General features: G+C 59.4%; 1 protein-coding gene across 1 annotated transcript; it reads right to left on the bottom strand.

Annotated features, from left to right (window-relative positions):
* Window positions 1-844: 844 nt before the first annotated feature.
* Window positions 845-18,096, bottom strand: PPP1R9B (protein phosphatase 1 regulatory subunit 9B). The gene is made up of 10 exons (XM_032163276.2): window positions 16,198-18,096; window positions 12,165-12,297; window positions 10,667-10,787; window positions 8,347-8,451; window positions 7,182-7,317; window positions 6,518-6,670; window positions 6,352-6,405; window positions 3,060-3,289; window positions 2,637-2,733; window positions 845-2,469 (listed from the first exon to the last, which is right to left on the bottom strand). The coding sequence occupies exons 1-10, from the start codon at window positions 17,566-17,568 to the stop codon at window positions 2,416-2,418; spliced, it is 2,454 nt and encodes an 817-aa protein (XP_032019167.1). The 5' UTR covers window positions 17,569-18,096; the 3' UTR covers window positions 845-2,415.
* Between the last annotated feature and the right edge of the window lie 1,393 nt (window positions 18,097-19,489).

The following is a 19,489-nucleotide window of genomic DNA, read 5'->3' as shown; positions in this document are numbered from 1 at the left end:
CCCTGGGGGTGCTGGTCACTCATCTGGATGTTGTTAAGGACCCACCAAGGTGACCTTGAAGGGCCCTGAAGTTGGGACTTCATTCCTTATGGCAAAGGTGAGAATCCCCTAGTGCCACACCACTGAGTGCAAGTGCCTCCATGCTTCAGGTCTCTGACATCTGCACACCAGCACCCCGGCAAGGAAAGGCTGGTCCTGGGGCCTGCCATAAGCTCCTGCCCCATTCCCTGCTGGCTCTCACCCCTCTGGGACTTCACCAAAGCTTGTCCCTGGAACTCTGGCACCTAGACTCCCAGACCCATTAGCATTCGAGCTGGTGAGTCAGCACACAGGCCTGCCGGCCCAGCACAGGGGCTGGGGCTATTTCAGGCCACTTGGCCCGCCCCAAAGGGCAAACAGATTCTCTAGGACCCTGGGTACAAAACTGCCAGGCAGTCACCTCCCACCCCCAGCAATCCTTTGATCCTTCACCTGCCTCACACCGGGTGCCTCCTGAGAGCGTCCCCACAGTTTAGAGGTCTTCTGGGGGAGGGACTTGGGGTTCACCTTGCTGTATTTAGCCCATCCTTTGAACTTCTTGGAGGCCCTGAAAAACGAATGCAGACTAAACGAACGCTCTAGAAACCCTCAGCCCTGCCCAGGAGGACTGGACAAAAAGCATGGGTGCTGATGGCTGGAATGGGGGCAGAGAAGCAGTTTGCCGGAACCGGGAACGGGGGGACACTGTAGGAAGTTCCTCACGGTTAGAGGCAGCACTGGTGGGAGGGGACCACCGGGGCAGCCTGGCATCCTTGATCCCTGCCCACTCCCCACCCCAGTGAATCAAGAAACCAGGCAGCAAGGCTCTGGGGGCTGCCTTTATGGGGACGACCTGACAGAGGGCATGGTCCGTACAAAACCGGGAACAATACATACATATATATATATTATATACAGAGACGTGGTCCTCCCGACGGCTGGGCAGGGGTGGCCGCTGGCCCAAGCAGCCAGAAGCGGCCCCGCCCACCCGGTTCCGCCCCCTCCATCTGCCCCGGTGAAGTGCGTGAGCCCAGGACTGAGACAGCCAGCTCCTTCGGGGATGGGGACACATCTGGGGAATAGGAAGGGGTGGGGACAAGAAATACTGATTGAAGTCATGGTCTATTTACAGGGGACAAGAAGCCAAAACAGATGGGATGGGTGGTCTGTTTTTAAAAAATAAACAAAAACCCAGTTAGGGCAGGGGCATGAAGTCGCAAAATGAGACGGACTTTGAAAGTGGAGGGGACCTGGGGGGGGGGGTCTCACCTCCCTTGGTCCAAGCCCCAATTTGGGGTTAAAGTGGGGAAACAGAGTCGATTTCACTTAGAAGGCAGGCTGCCAGCAGGGCAGCCCTGGTCTCCAAAAAGATGAGTAGTAGTAAAATTTTGCCCTCCAGTCAAAACATTGGAAAAACAGTAGGGGTTGGGGGTGGGGGTGAGGCTGACTCCCTGCAATGTCAGTAGACTTCCGCAGGGCAGCACAGGATAGGACCTGGCTCTCCAGGGAGAAATGTTCCCCTTGCCTAACACTAGTGCCTCTGTAGCCAGACCCCCTTTCCTCCCTGGCATTTCCAGCCTTGACCAGGAAACCTGGACCCCAGAGAGGCCACATAACAGTTCCAAGAGGAGGTTATGGCTATTTGGCACCTGGAAGAGGGGAGGCACAAGGAGAAATTGAGTGCTGCTGCCCCAGGAAATGGGGAGCTGGGGACCAGGTATCCTGAACTCTCCCTTTTTCCCACTCTCACTCCCCTTTTCCCGAAGGACACATGAGAAATCAGTGCAGGGCCAGGCCCAGCCTCTGGCTCTGGGGTGGACTCTATCCCCCCCAGGACAGGGAACAGAGATGGGGGAGGTGTTGAGGCAATGCCCCCACCCCCCAGGCAGGAGGGTCAGAATGCAACAGAGACGGCACAACGATGGGGGGAGAGGGAAGGGCTGAGAAGGTAGAATCTCAAGTCAAGAGGCCCAGGGGCCACCCAGGTGCCCCATGGGCAGGGAGCAGCCTCCAGTTGGCAGATGCTGGGAGAGCCCCAGCCCCGTTCCAGTCCAGAGACAAAAGCTGGAGTGTGTAAAGTCTGGCAGTTTGATCTGCAGGTGCTTGTGTCCATCGACCACCAGGCCAGCCCTCGGCAGCCCTCGGCCTCTGTGCCTCAGCCCCATGGGGCAAGAAACAGGCTGCCCTTCCAGCCACCTCTGTCTGCCCAGGCCATCTTAAGGGGGCCTGTGATATGAGCCCTCTGGTCCCTGAAGCTGGGGGAGGTGGGGTGGAGGGGTGGGGGGAGTCGGGGCACCTGTCCCCAGGCTGGTAGGGGGAAGGATGGGGTGTTGAGGACAGGGGAGGGAGGACAATGGGAGGGGGGTTAATTATTGTCCAGTCAAGGAATGATTCCTGTTAAGTAGAATTGGAATTCCTCAGTGTTTGCAAGTTTCCTTCCAGTTCTGAGATCTGGAAAACAAAGGAGGGTAGGGGGTCAGGTCTGGACACCAGGCATGATCCCAGCCCCTTCCGCCCCCCTGGTGGACATGGCATCCCCTCCCACCAGGACCCACAGGGTAGGGGCTTCAGTGTTGCTCCCTTCACTGGGCCCTGCCCACAGGGCGCCCCGGGCCCACCTTGTCCAGGAGCTTGTCCATCTCCTCCTTTCTAGCCAGCTCCGACTCCTCCAGAACCCGACGCTGTGCAGTCTCCTTTTTCAGGAACTCGATCTCCCTGGGCACAGGCAAGGGACAGACGGCAGGTTAAGGGTGTGTGGTCTGGCTTTCATCCAGGGCGACCCAGGTCCTCAGCTCTACCTGGGCAGCTCTGTCCTTCCCTGTTCTCAGGTTGGGAGGCCGAAGGTTTTCCCAAAGCCTCTGGGGGTCTGGCTCTGTGCTGGCTCTGATGCCTGGTCATTCCGGACCGGGTGTCCCCACCATGGGGCCCTCCAACTTCTGTGCTCCTTGCCTCCCTACTCAGCTGGAGGGGTGGGGAGGGACTGCCCTCAAAAGCCTCTCAATGCTCCCTGGGCCCAGCCCGCCCAGCCCCCAGCCACGTACTTCTGCTGGTAGTCCTTGATGAGGCGCTTGGCCTTGCTGTACTTGCGCTCCAGGGCCTGGTACTGCGCCTGAGTCTCCCGCAGGTGCTCGTCCACAGCCTGGCACAGGCTCTGGGCCTCACCCCAGTAGCCTTCCAGTTTCTCCATGCGCTCCTTGTTCTCCTCCACACTCTGCTCCAACTGCGCCTTCTCCACCCGCCAGCGCCCCTTCTCCTGCTCCAGGCTCTGCAGCTGAGAAAGGCATGGCCCTGGGTTGGTGGGGGCCAGCAGGAGCCAAAGGGTACCCCTATCCTAGCACTGGGGCCAGAGTCGCCAGGGGATTCCTACCGTTGTGGAGTCCATTGCACCCCAACTACTAACCCTCTTTGGCTGAGCCTGAGAACTGAAACCCAGAGAGGAAAGAAGTAGAGCTCAGCCTCATAGCTCCCACCAGACTCCCTGTCACTGCACCCCCTCGCAGGGAGGCTGGAAGGCTTCGGTTAGTCACTGATACTCTGACTTGGGGCAATGCAACTAATGTTCCAAGCCTCAGTTATCCTATCTGTAAAATGGTAGTGATATGTGCCTCCCAAGCTCACAAAAGCTCCAGTGAGACAGTATATGTGAAGTAAAAGGGCAGATGAGGGTCACCATTACTCTCTGTCCCCTCTCTGCAGCCCCAGCCCTGCTCGCCAGTCTCTGCACCTGTGGCTTCCTGAACAATCCTGGTTCTCTCCCAGCTTCCAGGTGACCCCAGCGCAGACCTCCAGTCCCCCACAGCTCAGTTCCGGATCCTCTGTTCTCTCTATACTCATTGCCCTGGGGCACTGGCCCATCTCCCACACCACCTCTGTGCACTCTGAACTACAAATCTCAAGTTCCAGCCCACCCTTGCTCCAAACTCCCAGCTTTAGCTCCCAGCTCCTCCCAGGTACCATGCCCCAGACCAGACCCCCGCAGCTGCACAAACCTATGCCTCCTTTCCTGACTTGCTCTGTCAAAAGGCGCCACAACCTCACAGCCATGTTGGCACTCAGTCTCAGGCCCCTGCGAGGGATGCTGCAAACATCCCTTGCTCTCTGTCCCCCAGCCACACAGGCCTTCCTGCAGATCCTCAGACTTGCCACAGGGCCTTTGCGTGTGCTGTCCCCTCTGCCTGGAATGTCCCCCATCTACCCTCCTGCTTGCCTAGTTATTTCCCTCTAGCTCACCCTTCCGCTCTCTGCTCCATGTGTCACTTCTCCAAAAAAGCCCCCACAGCTTCCTCCAACAGCACAGCCCTACTCCCACCTCCACCCGAATCAGGTTCCTCCTGCTTTAGCAGCTCAGTAAGCCTGTTCTCTCCTACAGAGCCCCATGCCAGTGTGTGACGACACAGTCACTGGTTTGCAGATGCCCAAGAACAACGATCAACTCTGGCTGTGCCCATCATGGTGATGGGAACAGTACTGGACATCTAGAAGGTACCCAGAGGATGTTCGTAAGTGGAATGCACTAACAGACCTTTGGCATGCCCCTCCCTTTCATACTCTGCATACACCCCAGGAACATGGCCTGTCACTCTGACCCTGGAAATGCAGCGCTCACCTACCCTTCCTTTCCAGACCCTCTGCCTATACTCTGAGCAGTCCTGGCCTACCCCTGCCAGGACACTGTCTGGGCCCCTAACCAGTTTGCCTGCCTCCCAGCACTGCCCACTTTCATGCCCTCCCACTTTATAGGCAGTGGCTTTCCGAAAAATCCCAATGGCCACATACCCCATGCTATCTGTAGGACCAAGGCCAGAGTCTTTAGAGGGGAGGCAGGATACTGCAAGCCAGAGCCCATCCTGGCAGTCCAGCCCTGCCTCCACCTCTCCCCGACAGGCATGCTGCCACCTCCTGACTGGCCTCCCCTCAAAGCCAGCCTCCAAGCTCCATGGAGCTCCTCTCCCTGCCAGGAATACCCCTGCTTCTGCCCCAGCCATCCAAACCCCGGCCTCCTCTCCTGCATACCCCCATGTGAGAGGGTACACACACTCCCATGTCTGCAAGACCCCTATAGATCTGTCTCTCCCCACCACAGCAGAAGCCCCATAGGTACTGGGACTCCTATAGTCTAGGTCCCAGCAGTGGCCCCATACAGACTTTTAATATGAAGTCTGTATATCTGCATGCCTGTGAGGGTGCTGGCACCTGACATGCTTGTGTAAGCATCTGTGTATACTACGTGTGTGTGTGTGTGTGTGTGTGTGTGTGTCATGTGTCTCCATCTGGGGTCAGCATCAGCACCTGTGCGTTGCTTGCCCAGATGAGAATGTGCATGCCCTGTGACACTCTTCCTAGACCAGGTGGTCTGATCGATGGCCATGCCTGTGTGTTTCAGAGCAGATGGGTGCAGAGTGGGTCTGCGTATCCAGGCTGATAGCCCCGAGTGTAATGTGAAGCACAGGTCCACTGTCTCTGTGACTGTGTCTGTGTAGAGTGGGTGTCTCTATGTGTCTATGAGGTACTATGTGAGGGGGTCTGTGGGTACTATGTGCCTGGGGCCAGGCTGCTATGTGTCAGTGTGTGTATTTCTGGGTGGTCTGTACTTATCAATGGGCCTATATATAGCAGACATATGTGGGACAGCACAAACATAGAGACACCTAGAGCAGAACTTAGCATGCTTCGGTATCACAGCTAATACATTGACTTTTTTTTCTTTTGAGACAGGGTCTCATTCTGTTACCCAGGCTGGTGTGGACTGCAGTGGCACAATCACGGCTCACTGCAGCCTTGACCTACCCTGGCCGAAGTGATCATCCCACCTCAGCCACCCAAGTAGCTGGGATCACTGGTGTGCGCTACCACACCTGGCTAATTTTTGTATTGTTTGTAGAGATAGGTTTTCGCCATGTTGCCCAGGCTGGTCTCTAACTCCTGGCTCAAGCATTCTGCCTTGGCCTCCCAAAGTGCTGAGATTACAGGCATGAGCCACTGCGCTCAGCCTACTTTGACTTTTTATTGAGCACCTATTATGTCAGACATTGTGCTAAAGACTTGACGTGTATTATCTCATTTAATCCTACAACGACCCTGTGGTGTTGGTGCTATTATGACCTCATTTTATGGATGAGGAGGCTGAGGCACAGAGTAGCAAGTGATGCTGGAGCAGATGGATCCAGAGCTTGAGCTCTTAATATCGTTATCTATCATATCCTCTTGCTTTAGAGCAGCCTGTTCTGTGGGTACCTGTGCCTAAGTGTCAGCATGTGCATGTGAGGGTAGGGGGACCCTGCTCCTCAACACACGCATGCACGCACGCAAACGCACACGCATACGCACCCTCACCTTTCTTTTCAGCTGCTGGATCTCTGCCTCAGTGACCGCATGCTTGATCTGGAGCTGTTGGGCAGAGGGGCAGGCACTTAGCTCCGGTAGGGTGGGGCAGGCAGTGTCGACGGCAGGAGACCTGCCTGCCTTTCCCTCCACCACTCCAGGGAGCCCCTCATCCCACCTCCTTGAACTTGTGCACCAGCTTCTCGGGCTCCATGTCCACAGGGGACAGTGCATCCTCGTTCTCCGCTAGCTCAAACACCTCGATGGCCATCTCACCACCGGGGAACGTGGGGCTCAGCTCCTCGTCCTCGTCAGTGGCATACTCTCCTGTCTGCGAAGGGAGACCGGCGACTGTGGGCCCTCCCCACCCAGCTGCCCTCAGCCCTGATGACCAGGGCTGGGACCAATTGCCCATGCCAGACAGAGAGCTACCCAGGAATGTGGTTCGTGCCTCCCGCTTCAGCCTGAGGCTGGACCAGAGACACGGTTTACGTCTTCCCCCAACAGCCTGGTAGTCCCCTGATGACAGAGGGGGTCAGTTCCTCATCAGCCTGGGCCTCTGAAGAAACAGCCTGTACTATCTTTCCCCTTCTGGATCTATCTCCCTTTCAGATTAGGTCCCCCAAGACTAGGGCCTATGCTCTCCCCTCAGACTGGGGGCTCTTTCAGAGGACTGTGTATTCCTTGTCTGGCCTCTGAAGACAAAGAGTGTGACTGGAGGACAGGGAATGGCACTGTGGGCTTTTTACCAGGGCAGGGGAAGCAGTAGAGGCAGATGACTGTAATGCTTCATCTAGCCACCAGGGGGCGACCACGCGGCCAGCCAGGCAGGGACTCCCTACCTCCTCGTCATCCTCCCCATACTGGGCGTATCTCTGCTCCATCATCTCCCGCTGCCATCGCTCCTGTTCCAAAGTCTGCTGAATTAGCTGGGCCACTTCGCTCTGCTCTCCCGGCCGCTCCCGGCCAATCATAAACCTGCAGGGGCACCAGCATCATCCGCTGCCTCTGTCCTCAGCCAGGTAATGCCATCATCCTCCCTGCTGATGCTCCCCTCTCCAAACTCAGGCCCTCCCGGGGGTGGAGAGATGAGAGGGCTGAGTCCGAAGGCTGCAGTGTTAATAATGAATGGGGGAACGGGGGTCCTTATCAGGTTTCCTTCCCAAGGGAGACAGGAAGGCCCATTCACCCCTCTGGCCAGTATTGCAGGAGGGAGAATGTCAGCCCACCTCTAGGCTGGGCTGCAGGGGACATGCACTCAGGAGGCTCTTCCCCTGCCACAGGGGAGAAAATGAGGCAGGGAAAGGTGAAGATGACCCTCCCAGCAGGGATGGGCTGCGGAGGTGTTTCTTGGGTATGCTCCAAGCCTCTGCGCTTCAGGAAGGGGCGGGATGATGGCAACTGGAGATTAGGATGGAGAGGAAATAGTGGAACTTCCAGGCAGCAGCCCCTCCTCCCGGTGGCCACCCACATCCTGTTTCTCTCCACCACCCTGTCCTGGGGGTAGTACCCCTCTTGCAGGGGGGCAGGGAGTGATCCCTGAATGTTAAGCCAGAGGTAGAGTGGACACAGGGAGCTTCTGATCCAGTCCCCTTGCTTACATGCCTGGGGAGGAGTCTTCCCAGGATGACACGGGGCTGGTCGGGGTGGGGGGGATGAGGTCCCAATGAGGGGACCCCAGTATGGTTAGCATTCACCCTGGACGTCCTGGTTCTTCAGTCGGTGAGTTGGGGACAGGTAGGGGGAAGGAGAATAAGCCCTAGAGGACAGTTTGGAGGGCTGGTGGACAGTGGGCCAGGAAGGCTGAGTACTAGAGGCCAGAGAGCTGGGATGAGAAGGCAGGTGTGAGGCGAGGGACTCCAGGCACAGCAACTCCTGCAGCCAAGGAGTCGGCGGAACCTCTGTGAGCTGGGCCACCAGAACCTTAACTGGCTGTAGGCAGGTGAGCGGAGTGCCTGGATGAGGACCTCCTGCTCACTCCCACGCCCCACCCCTCTGGGTTCTCACCGCACTCGGCCCTTGGTGTTCCGGAGCACAGACGCCGCGAAGCTCTGGGTCACTCCCACCAGACTTGTTCCATCCACCTCCACCAGGAGATCATTCACCTGAATCCTAGCGGAGTGACGTTGGTTAAGGGGTCACAGGGGAACCAAGGAGCAAGGGTAGAGGTAGCCTCCTCCCATCAGAAACTCCAGGCTCCCCAGCCTAAGTACATAGTGAGAACTCATCTCTACAAACAATAAAAAAAAATTAGCTGGGCATCGTGGCACGTGCCTGTAGTCTCAGTTACTTGGGAGGATGACGTGGGAGGATCATTTGAGCCAGGGAGGTCAAGGCTGCAGTGAGCTGTGTTTGCACCACTGCACTCCAGCCTGGGCAACAGAGTAAGACCCTGCCTCAAAAAAAAAAAAAAAAAAAAAAAAACCCAAGAAAAGAAAACAACAAAAAACCTCACAGATACTTTGTCCTCACAGGGACCTGGTACTTTGTCTACCTGCGTAACATTCACAAGGCCAGAGGATTAAGTGTCAGCCAGGCCCACCTGTGTGGGCAGTGAGAGCCAGGCAAGCAAAGCAGACACAGGCGTCCAGGACCAGGAGACGCGGCAGGCACACTTCCTGTGACAATCACACTCTTGTCCCCTCCTCCATCATACTTGACCGAGCGGTGTGACATTCTCAGAGTTCATCTCTGCCATGCACACTGGCCAGGAGCCCCACAGCACACAAATGACATGCCACCCTCTTACGTGTACATTTCTGCACAGAACTGAGTGCACAGATGTCCTCCCAAGTCCCCAAGACTGAATGGCACTCTCTCGAGTTCACACTGTCCCACACACACCTGATACAGGTGCACCTGCCGACACACTCCAGTTGTGTCCCCTGAAGCCCGTGTTCTCCACACAAGGGGAGGTTCAGTCCGGCCTGCCGAGGGAGATGGAGGGTGGGGGGCCTCTCAGACACCTCCCTCCTCCACTCCACCTCCCTGGGAGCTCCAGGCCTTCTCTCAGGACTCCCACACGGAAATGGAGGAAATGGCCTATTGTCAACAGCTCACCCCAACACATGCCACTCCCAGGTGGGCATAAGTGAGTGGCCACGGCCACCATGCACACTCACTCCTTAGACAACCCACAGGCAACAATGGGAAAGGCTCTGGAAGTTCACATTGGGAGGGGAAGGGGTAAATGAAAGGGCATCCTGTTCCTGGCCCCTCTCCATGCCACCCGGGCCACAACAGGTAGAAGCCCCTTGACAGGGTAGCCCCATCTCTAGCAACAAGATCCCAAAGTCACCCGGCTGCCCAAGGACACCTGCTCACCTCTGTCACATGGAGGGGGTCTAGGTTTGCAGGTACCACAAGGGATCCCCAATGTCAACTCTAACTTACAGCCATCCTGGGGGATGCCCTACAGCCCTTCCTACTGCCACTCCCCACACCCCTGGAATACACAGCTAACACAGGGGTCCCTGGCTGGCACACAGCTCCAGGATGCCCTCCCTGAACCTTCTGTCCCACAGAACTCACCCCTTGCAACCACAGATGCTCAATACAGGCACACACACTCACATGCGCAAAGATAGCCTGTCTCCAGAGCCACTGCCACCAATGGGTCTAGTCACAGCCTCCTGGCCCCTGCTCTCTATGCCCCAGCCACACCTGCCTGCTCGTGGCTCCACTGCCTGGAACCTCTGCACTCACTCCCTCAGCACAGCTAACTCCTGCTCAGCCTTAGCTCTCAGCTCCAGCACTGCTTCCTCCAGGAAGCCTTCCCTAATGCTCAGAGAGGTTAAACCCTCCTGTTGTATGCCTTCACAGCAGTCTGCATTTCCCTCCATTTCACTACTTTTTGTGTGTCCACTTGTTCAATGTCTACCTCACACTACACTGCACACTTCTCAAGTGTGCCAGGCCCTCACCACTGATTCCCCAGGGCCCAGCACCAGCCCAACATTGTCAGAGACTCAATGTTCAGTGAAAAAAAAGCTCAAATATACTCCATGCCTGTCTTCTCCCTACCAGGGCCCAACCCGTACTCCAGACCAGGATGCACAACACACGCCTATAGCCCCCATGGTCACCAGCCCCTCCTGGAGAACGTAAGCTCCTTGAGGGCATAGGGGCTGACCGTGCTCACTGTTGTATTTCTGGGGCCTGGAATAGCACCTGGCATGGCAGTGCTCCCCGAACATCTCAGCTGCACACACAGCACGGAAGTCTCCCAGGGAATGCCCGCCCCACCCCCTGCTCAGTGGCCCACCCCACCAAGGATGGCCGGTTAGAGAGGGAAAAAGGGTCAGGCCAGACTGGGGAGGATTGGTACCTGCCATCCCGATGGGCCGCACCACCCTCCGTCACGGTCTTGACAAAGATACCCAGCTTCTCCAGGCCCATATCCGCCCCGGCGCCCATGCCGATGATGCTGATGCCCAGGCCCTCGGAGTCTGTGGAACAGAGAGTGGTGAGATGGCAGGGCTTGTAGGGGACAGACAAGAGGCTCTCCACCCCGAATTCCAGGGCACAGCCCCCCACATCAGGAAGCAGTCCCCATTAGGGGATGTCCCACAACTGAAGAAGGGGCATGGTTCTGTCCACCTTCTTTGCCAAGTCAACTAGGATGGCTCCTGAGCCGCTCCCTGCCCTTTGTCCCTTCCAAAGAACCAACGGGCAGAAGAGTGTGCCAAGGGTGGCACAGGCAGGTAAGACTGTTGCATATGCAGACCAGGGCGTGTGGCTGGGATGGGGGTGGCCAGGATGGGACTCAGCCCTAAGCCTTTGGTCTTCTCCCTCTCAACCAGTCTCATCTGTACTCACAGCTTCAAGGACCAAAGATCTCCAGATTTCCTCTCCCCTGAGGTCCATTCCCCTATCCACACCTGCCCCTGCCTGACTCATGGGCCTCTGATGTCCCAACTAACGACCTTCCCCCACAAACACTCCGTCATTGGGGATGGTACCACTACCTGCCACCTGCCAGACCTGGGAGGCACCTGGATTCCTCCCTCCCACTCACAGCTTCCACCTGAGCCAAATGACCCCCAGATCCTGTGGATTCTACCCCTGGAGATCTTTCCAGTCCACCCACACCCGCTCTGCCATCTTCCTGTCCACACCACAATGGCCTTTCTCCATCCACTTGTGATCCCCTCCCTACATCACAGCCTGGCGTGTCTTTCTAGACCTTTCCTGTGCTTCGAAATGGCTCCTAATCCATCTTAGCAAAAGACCACGTGGTCTGCAAGGCCTCATTGCATGCCCTTCTTGCCCTCCCTGTGAAAATGCAGCCAAGCCCCTTTCCTGCCTACTCCCCTAATTCCTCCTCACCAGAGTGAAACTCAAGCCTCACTTCTCTGGGGAATGCCCCCAAGCACAGTCTGGTTAGGTCACCTGTTAAACGCTTTTACAGCGGCCCCTCCTTACCTTCCCCAGCCCCTATTCCAGCGCCTAAGGATGAGATTAGATGTGACTGTGCCTTCCACGTCTGCCTCCCCCATCCATCTCTCCAGGAGCCCATCACTGTGTCCCCAACACAGAGCCCAAGACCTAGCACACAGTACCCTACAGAGACCTGTTAACTGAATGTGCAAATGTGGTTCCATGACTGGGGTGGTGGGGGTGTGGCTTGGCCTGGGCTGGAGGCCCTGTTTGCTCTGGGTACTGACAAGAGAAGAGCGGGGAAGGTCACCAAGGGCCCGAGTCAGAGGGAGAGGCCCAGCAAGTCTGTAGGAGCCCCTGAGGGCACAGGGCAGGAGCTGGTGCCAGAGATGAGACCCGGGTCAACCCCAGCTGTGCCCAAGTGACCTGGTCTCCTGGCCTCTCACCCTTCTCCAGCTCCACAGGGAACAGCTCCAACCTCTCTACCCGCTTCTCCAGCTCGTACTCAGCAGAGGCCGCCATGGGATCCACATCCTCGTTGCGACGATCGTAATCCTCATTGGAGTAAGTGCTGAACACCTGGGGAGGGAGGCGGCTGGTCAGAGAGGCCGGCAGGAGGACAAGGGCAGAACTGGCATGAGGAGGCCGAGGAGGCAGGCCGAGTTACCCACCCCATGCCTCCCCATGACAGCCCTGAGATGAGGCCTCACCCAGCCCCCTGAGACCCCAGCTCTGAGCAAAACAAAGGCCCTTATAGTTCTGGAGCCCAGGGTCAAGACAGAAAGGGACCCAGCCTTGGCAGACCCGCACTGCTATTCTCTCTGCAGCTCCAACCAGCGTGAGCATGGTCTGCCATAGGCACGGAAGGGGAATCCTGGAGAAATGTCCAACTCAGGAACCGAGACACCCAGATAGAGGGAAAGTGAGAGATAGGACCCAGAGAGCCAGACAGGCAAGAGGGGACACAAAGACAGACACAGAGAGGAAGGAACAGGCTGAGCAGAAGAGGGGAAGAGGAGGAGGGGAGAGAGGATGGAGAAGATGCTGGAGAATGCCAGATGGGGAGAGAGGGGGGAGCGGGTGTGAGACAGCAGAGGGGGAGGGGAGCAGGAGGGGTGGAAGGGGAGAGGTACCCAGGACTGGCTCTGACTTGCCGCTCAAGTGGATGTTGGAGCAGGGGAGGGAAGCAGGAAAGACCACCTCTATCCCGGTGGAGAAGAGGCAGGCCCTACACCCCCAGGAGCCCCTCGGGTGGCAAGAGCAGGGGAAAAAGCTGGGCCCTGTGGCCTTCCCTGCACACCCAGGCCGCTCTCCCTCCACAACTGCAGCTCTCTAAGTTACGCCCCCTGTCCACGTGCTAGGGGGCCCAGGAGACTGAGGAGGGGACAGCCTCTGACACTGCCCACAGCGAACTCAGGCGCCATGGGGCTCCGAGGCCAGCCCTGCCTTGGCATCTCCTGTACCCCTCTGTTGTCTCTCTCCCATCTCTCTCAGCAAAAAGAGGAATTCCTCAGCTCTGACCCTCTCAGAAGGACAGAGACGGTGGGGCTGGGCTCTGTGGGAATGTCTAATTCTGGGCCCAGGCAGGGGTGCCCCCAGTGGGAGGTTAATGAGCACCATTTGGGGTACCATGACATGCTCAAGCTTCATCGCCTGCAGTGACAGGTTGGCACCACTTGGAGCCAGGCGGGGGCGGGGAGGGATGGGGAACAGCTCTATCAGTTGGCTGAGTCTGAGCCACGAGGAGTCAGACGAGGACCCCATCTCCCCCAAGGGCCCTTGTCAGGGCCCTGTCTCCTCCAGGAGCAGACCTTGTGGGCACCCTGGCGGGCAGCAGCACTCTTGTGTCCCAGCCTTTGTCTGGGTTTGCTTCGTGTCGTCCCCACCCCCTACCAGAGAGGCTCGCTGCCACAGTGTGAGAGGGAGGGGGTGCTCATAGGACTAGAAGGCTTAGGTGGGAGGGACCCCTCTGGTCACTTAGCTCAATGCCCTCAATTTCACAGCATCAGAGAAACTCTGGCTCCAAACCTTAAAGCTCATCTGTCCTCTGCACCCCTTGAACAAACAGGCTGCCTACCTTGCACACATAGTCCAGGGCACCAGGCCCACTGCCCAAGGTCACATGGGTTAAACTGTGGCCAGACAGGATGAGACTGCACCCAGCTGGGACAGGTGGGTGGGTCACTGGTGACTTTGTTTCCACTGCACACATGCCCCAGGCTCTGGGACACGGCTGGTGTGAGCCTGGACTCAGCAGTGGGATTTGGCCCACTTTGCACTGGAGTCCCCTGACTCTCACCCTCTGCTCTAGGAGACAGGGTCCCTTCATCATTCAGTCTCTACAGTCTCCTGGGTCAACCAAACCCCTCCCTGACACACATGGACACACACGCCCACTGCGACCTCCAAAACACACCCTCACAGCCTGTCCTGGGCTGCACCCTGCCCTCTTCTCTCAGCCTATCAAATCCATTCCCTTTCTGGTCCTGCCCCCTGCAGGAATCCGAGGCCTGGGCTCAGAGGTCCCAGACCACCTCCTACCCCTCCTTGGGCTGCCCACCATGATATGCCGGTCTAGCAGAGGGCCCTAGGGGAGGTCCCACCTCCCCAAGGCCAAGCTGGAATTGGGTTCTCTGCCCTCAGCAGAGGCCTCCACCTCCAGAAGGGCAACAATTGGGTCATCCGTGGGGCCCGGTACCCTGGACTTAGCATCAAGGCAGGGGCAGGAAGAAGAAAAAGTGGGGCCCCTGTGCCAGGGTGGGGAGGAGGAAATCCCCAGTGAGGCTGAAAGCCAGCCACACGGGGCCCGCCACACACCCTGGCTCTCACACAGGGCGGGCCAGCTCCAAAGTCACCAGGGAGCCGGGAAGCACTGCTCCAAATCATGTGCTATTTTTTACCGAAAAATCAGGGTAAGGCGTCAAATATAGACAGTCAGAGGCCCAGACCAAACTCCATCTCTGAGGGCATCGGACTGCTCGAAAAATTAGTGGGGGTGGGGTGGGGGGATCCAGACTCTGCTTCAGAGTCCCAAGAAACACTACAGTCCCCCATTCCCTTCAGAACCCCACTGCCTTCAGGAGGGGAAAGGGGTTGCGAGAGGACCCCCCCAGGTCCCAGCCCAGGGGAGGGGCTGGCCTGAGAGCCACTCACTTTTAACCTTTCAGGCCTCTTGCTGGGGTGGGAGGTGGGAGGGGGGCAGAGGCTGATATTCTGGGCGAGTGAAAGGAAAGTTGGGAAGCTTCAGAGTCCAGGAGTAGTTATGGAAACGACAAGCAAACAGATGGTGCTTTGGCTAGGGAAGGGTAAAGGCAGGGCAGGGTCCAGGCCAAGGAGAGCCCAGGGACCTGGACACTTCCATGGGGCGGACCTGGGGCCGGGTGCAGCTGAGCCTGGGGCGGTGAGAAAGAACCCTGCAGGCTGAATGTGCTAGCCAAGAGTGGAGGGTGGTGGGAAGTGGGGGGAGGGGTGGCCTGGGGTTTTTGATTCCCCCCCAGGGGATGTTCCCTCCCCATCAGCGCTGTTCTGAGGATCTCAAAGCTCTGGCACAACCCACAACCCAACCACCAATAGTGGCGGTGGGGATGAGACTCCCAAAAGGGGCAGCTCCCATCCCTCTTTCAGGGCTCCCAGAGAATGTGGCAAGAACACTTGGGGACTGCCAAGGCCATGGGAGTCTGTCCTATTGAGCAGCCAAGAGTAAAGGCATGCCCACTACTGCCAGGCACCCAGGGGGATCCCAGCCCCACCCCCTCCTCCTCCATGCCTGCACAAGGCCTCTCCCCATCAAGGACCACACAAAGTGCCCCTCCCTGTGCAACCAGGACCGGGCAGCTGGCCTGCAGGGACCCCCAGGGAACACGGCGCCAGCCAGTCACATGGCCACACACCAGCTCACCCTCACGATCTGCTTCCCTCTTTCACTTCTGCAAAGTTGGGGTGGGGGTACAAACAGAACGGAGGAAGGGCTGCGGTCCCCTGCAGCTTCGTTTTGAGAAGTTCCTGGCTTTCCCCTTTCTCACCCCATCTAGCTCCCATACAGGGGGAAAGCACCCCGGCCCCCTCTCTACCCAGTGAAGGGTAAATGTGTCTCCTGAAGACACACACACCCCTTCACACTACCCAAACCCCAGCCTCTGGCAGCCTCTGGAGGAAGGAATGTCTGGGTGAGGAAGGGAAAGCAGGTGTCCCAGGACCCGCGTGGGGCAGGGCGGGTTCCGCGGAGCGGCGGGGCGGCGCAGCAGGCGGAGGAACCTGAGGGCAGGTCGGGGCAGGCCACCCTCCTCGCACACCTGAAAATCCCTCTCTGACAAACAGCTGGAACTCCCCCACGCCCCCCTGAGGGTGGGAACTTCTGGGAAGGGGGCTGGGTGGCAGGGGCTGACTCAGCCTGCCAAACCCGGCTGGCTGGCGAGCCGGGGGCGGCCGCGTGCACGTGGCAGGGGCGGCGCGGGGGCAGGGCGGGGGGGGCTCACTTACTTGGATGGGCGCCGTGCTGAAATGGATCTTCCGGCTCGGGGCTGGGTCCTCCTCCTCCGACAGCCCCGGGATCTCCACGCATCCCGACTCGGGCTCGTAGGGGGGCTCCCCATCCTCCTCGTCTTCTTCGTCGTCCTCCTCTAGGGCACTGCCCGCAGAGTCCTCCCCGAGCCCACTGTAGGCGCTCACGTCCACCAAGTCCGCCTCCGAGAAGTCCTCCTTCTTGGATTCATCTACCTCCTCAGGGGCCACGTCCGGGGCCCGGCCATTGCCCACCCCCCTCTCTGGCGGCGCTACCGCCGCCGCCTCCTTTTCTGGGGCCGCTTGGGCCTTTGGCTCCTCCGGCGCGGGGCTGGCTGCGGTTGCCACGGTGCTGCCATTCTCCAGGGCCGCGTGGACCGTAACCTCGGCCTGGATCACCTCCCCGGGCGCCGACTCGGCCTCCGACTCCCCGCTCTCCTCCACCTCCACCGGCTTAATCTTGCGCACCTCCCGGGGCTTGGGGGGCGGCCGGGCAGGGGCCACTCGGTGCTGCGGGGGCTGCTGCCCTACGGGGCAGCGCTCTTTCTCGGCCGGGGCATCCCCCGACGGGGCGGGCGGCGGCGGCGGCGGGGGCTGGAACACCCGGGACCGCTTGCTGACCAGCTTCGAATTGACCTGGGGAACCCCTGCGGCCCTGGGGAGCCCGGGCCCGCGGTGGAGCCCGGTCCTCGAGTCGGCCTTCTCGAAGACGGCGCTGAGCTGGCTGACCGTGGGGGACACGGCGTCAGCGTCCAGCTTGTCCAGCGCCTCGGTGCTGCCGTTGAAGCGCACCACGACGTCCAGCTTCCGGTCCTGCAGGCCGGCGCGCTCCTGCCTCAGCAGCCGCCGCGCCGCGGCCTCCTTGTCGCCGCCTGCGGCCGTTGGGGCGCTCCGTTCGAACAGCTTCCGCGTCTCCTGCAGCCGGGACGGCGGGTGCGGCGGCGGCGCAGGCTGCGCGGAGGGCGCGGGCTTGGAGTCGAAGCGGCTCACGCGCTCCGACACGCTGGTGCCCAGCTTCAGCAGGGCGCTGTGGTCCACGTTCTCGTTCAGGCTGCTGGCCCGGGGCAGCGACAGGCGCACGCCGCGCTCGGACGCCCGCGGGGCCTCGGCCAGGCCCGCGCCGCCGCCCGCCTCGCCCGAGGGCCCCGCCGTCGTGCCCATCTGCAGGAACATACTTTTGATGCGGTGGACGTTGGAGCCATATTTCTTGTGGTGGGCCCCCTTGGGTGCCTCGTCGGGCCCGGGCGCGTCGGGCGGCTTCAGCGCCTGGATGCCCGCCTCGTAGGCGCTGCGGTGCGGGGAGGCGCTCCGGAGGGGACCCCCGGGCCCCCGTGGCTCCGTCTTCATCATGGTGGGGGGAGCCGGGTTCACATCCCCCTGCTCCCCGCTCCCCCGCTTCAACAGGCGGCTGGCCAAGTCGGGACCACCGCCCCCTCCCCCGATAAAAGAAACCCCAGAAGGCCTTTTCTACGGTCCCCCCAAAACCAAGCTGCCAAAAACAGTTAATCCCGCTTTAAAAAAAAAATGAAAAAAAAAATCTCCAAGCGCCCTGTGTGTGGGTCGCCTCCCCCAATCAAGCTGCTGAAGACAGCCAGCCCCGCTTCAAAAGCCCGAGCGGCCTGGTACGGTCGCCCCCACCCAAATTAGCAAAGCGGCGGCTGGGGCCGGTGGGAGCGCGCGCCCTGCCCGCGAAGCAGCCGCGGTGTCGCCGGCTCACATCGTCCGAGGCGGTGTCAGCGGGGCTGGCAGCCCGGGCGTCCCCCAGTCCGGCCAGAGGCCTCGGCTCTCGGGGGGCCCGGCACCCCAACGCCCATGGCTGCTCCGCCGGCCCGGGCCGCTCCGCCGCCGCGCCTCCCTCCCTCCCTCCCTCCCCCCCGTGCCCCGAGCCTCGGTCTTTCTCTGGCTCTGCCCGAGCGGCGGCTGCCGGAGACCGAGCGGCTGCCCTTCTCGCAGCCGCCGCTGGGGGACTAGCACCTCTGGGTCCTAAAGGGATCGGATTTCCGGGGCCGGAGCCTGTGAGCCCTCCCCTTCCCCTCCACCCGAACGGATCCCCTCCCCTCCCCAGCCCTCGCGGAGAGCCTTCCGCTGCCCCCGGACGTTGGCCAGCACTCTTCAACCTGTTTCCATCACAACCTCTGATTGCGGCTTATCACAACCTACAGAACCGCACCCCCATGAAATATTGGGGGGAGGCAGTACATCCACGATGGTCTCAGTGGGAGGGGAGGGGATTTGTAGGGAGGAGCAGAGGTTCATTCTTCAGGGTCCTCGGAGCTAGCTCTTCGGTGTGCTTCAAGGCTTTAGCATCAGAATCGCTGGGCACTTGGTAAAAATACAGATTTCTGGGCTCTCTCTCGAACCTTGTGAAGGAGAATCTCAGAGGCTGAACCCAGGAATCTGCATTTTAACACTTCACTACAGGCAATCTTTGGCACCCTTGGAGGTGTGAAACCTTGGCCCAGCGCTGGTGACCTTTCGATGGTGGGGGAGGGGTGGTGAAGAAAGGAGGTGGACCCCGTCATCCAAGTAGCAGGGGATCACCAAAACTGCCCTTTAGAAGTCTGGAAAGGATGTCCTGTCGCCTGTCTGCTGTGCACCCGTCTTCAGGCCCCTACCCTGGCACTCCTGCCTCTCAAACCGGAAGGAAGGGTTTGGGAGCAGGAATTCTACAGGCCTGGGGCCAAAGTTTCCCCAGTGAGAGCTCTAACTTGGGTCTCTGATTTAAAGGATCCTGGCCACTGTGTTCCGGTGGGGGTGGGGGGGTGGGGAGGGTGACAGTGACCTACACATCCCCTGTCCTGGCAACCCAGAAAGCTGTTTGATGCTCTCTGCACCCCCCGCATACAAAGCTAGGGTGTTGGCGCTGCCTGGGCCCTGGGTGTGAGAGTCCGCCCTCTGGACAGGTCCAGGTGAGCTGGTTCAGTCCATACATCCCAGAAACTGATGAACACAACGGACCCTAGGACCCAGAGAACAACTCAGGCACAAAGCCTCCCCCCACTCCCAGCTGCTTCCTGCATCTCAGGCCTTTCTGCGGCCTCTGCCTCCTCCCCCGCCCTCTTCCCCTCCATCCTCTTCCTAATCTCCCACTCTCTCCCCCCTGGCCTGGAAGGGCTGGCAAAGGGAGCCCTCCTACCACTCCACTGCAGGGGTGTGTGTGGGTTTTGTGGGATATTAACGCGTTACCATGTGCAAAAGAGCTTAGAGTACAGCGTGGGGGATGGGGTGTGGGGAAGCCGCCTGGGAACCCTGGATATTGGGATCGGGAGGG

This window comes from Hylobates moloch, unplaced genomic scaffold (assembly GCF_009828535.3).
Source record: "Hylobates moloch isolate HMO894 unplaced genomic scaffold, HMol_V3 SCAFFOLD_10, whole genome shotgun sequence".
NCBI lineage: Eukaryota > Metazoa > Chordata > Mammalia > Primates > Hylobatidae > Hylobates > Hylobates moloch.
The sequence above is the reverse complement of the archived record's forward strand: the minus strand, read 5'-3'. Positions and strand labels throughout refer to the sequence as shown.

Bases quoted from the DNA above. Each gene is read 5' to 3' on its own strand.
- PPP1R9B (XM_032163276.2), bottom strand. From the start codon at position 17,568: ATGATGAAGACGGAGCCACGGGGGCCCGGGGGTCCCCTCCGGAGCGCC. The intron at 6,406-6,517 runs GTGGGATGAGGG...TCTGCCCAACAG, and splicing joins TGGTGCACAAGTTCAAGGAG to CTCCAGATCAAGCATGCGGT. The intron at 2,734-3,059 runs GTACGTGGCTGG...GCCTGTGCCCAG, and splicing joins ATCAAGGACTACCAGCAGAA to GGAGATCGAGTTCCTGAAAA.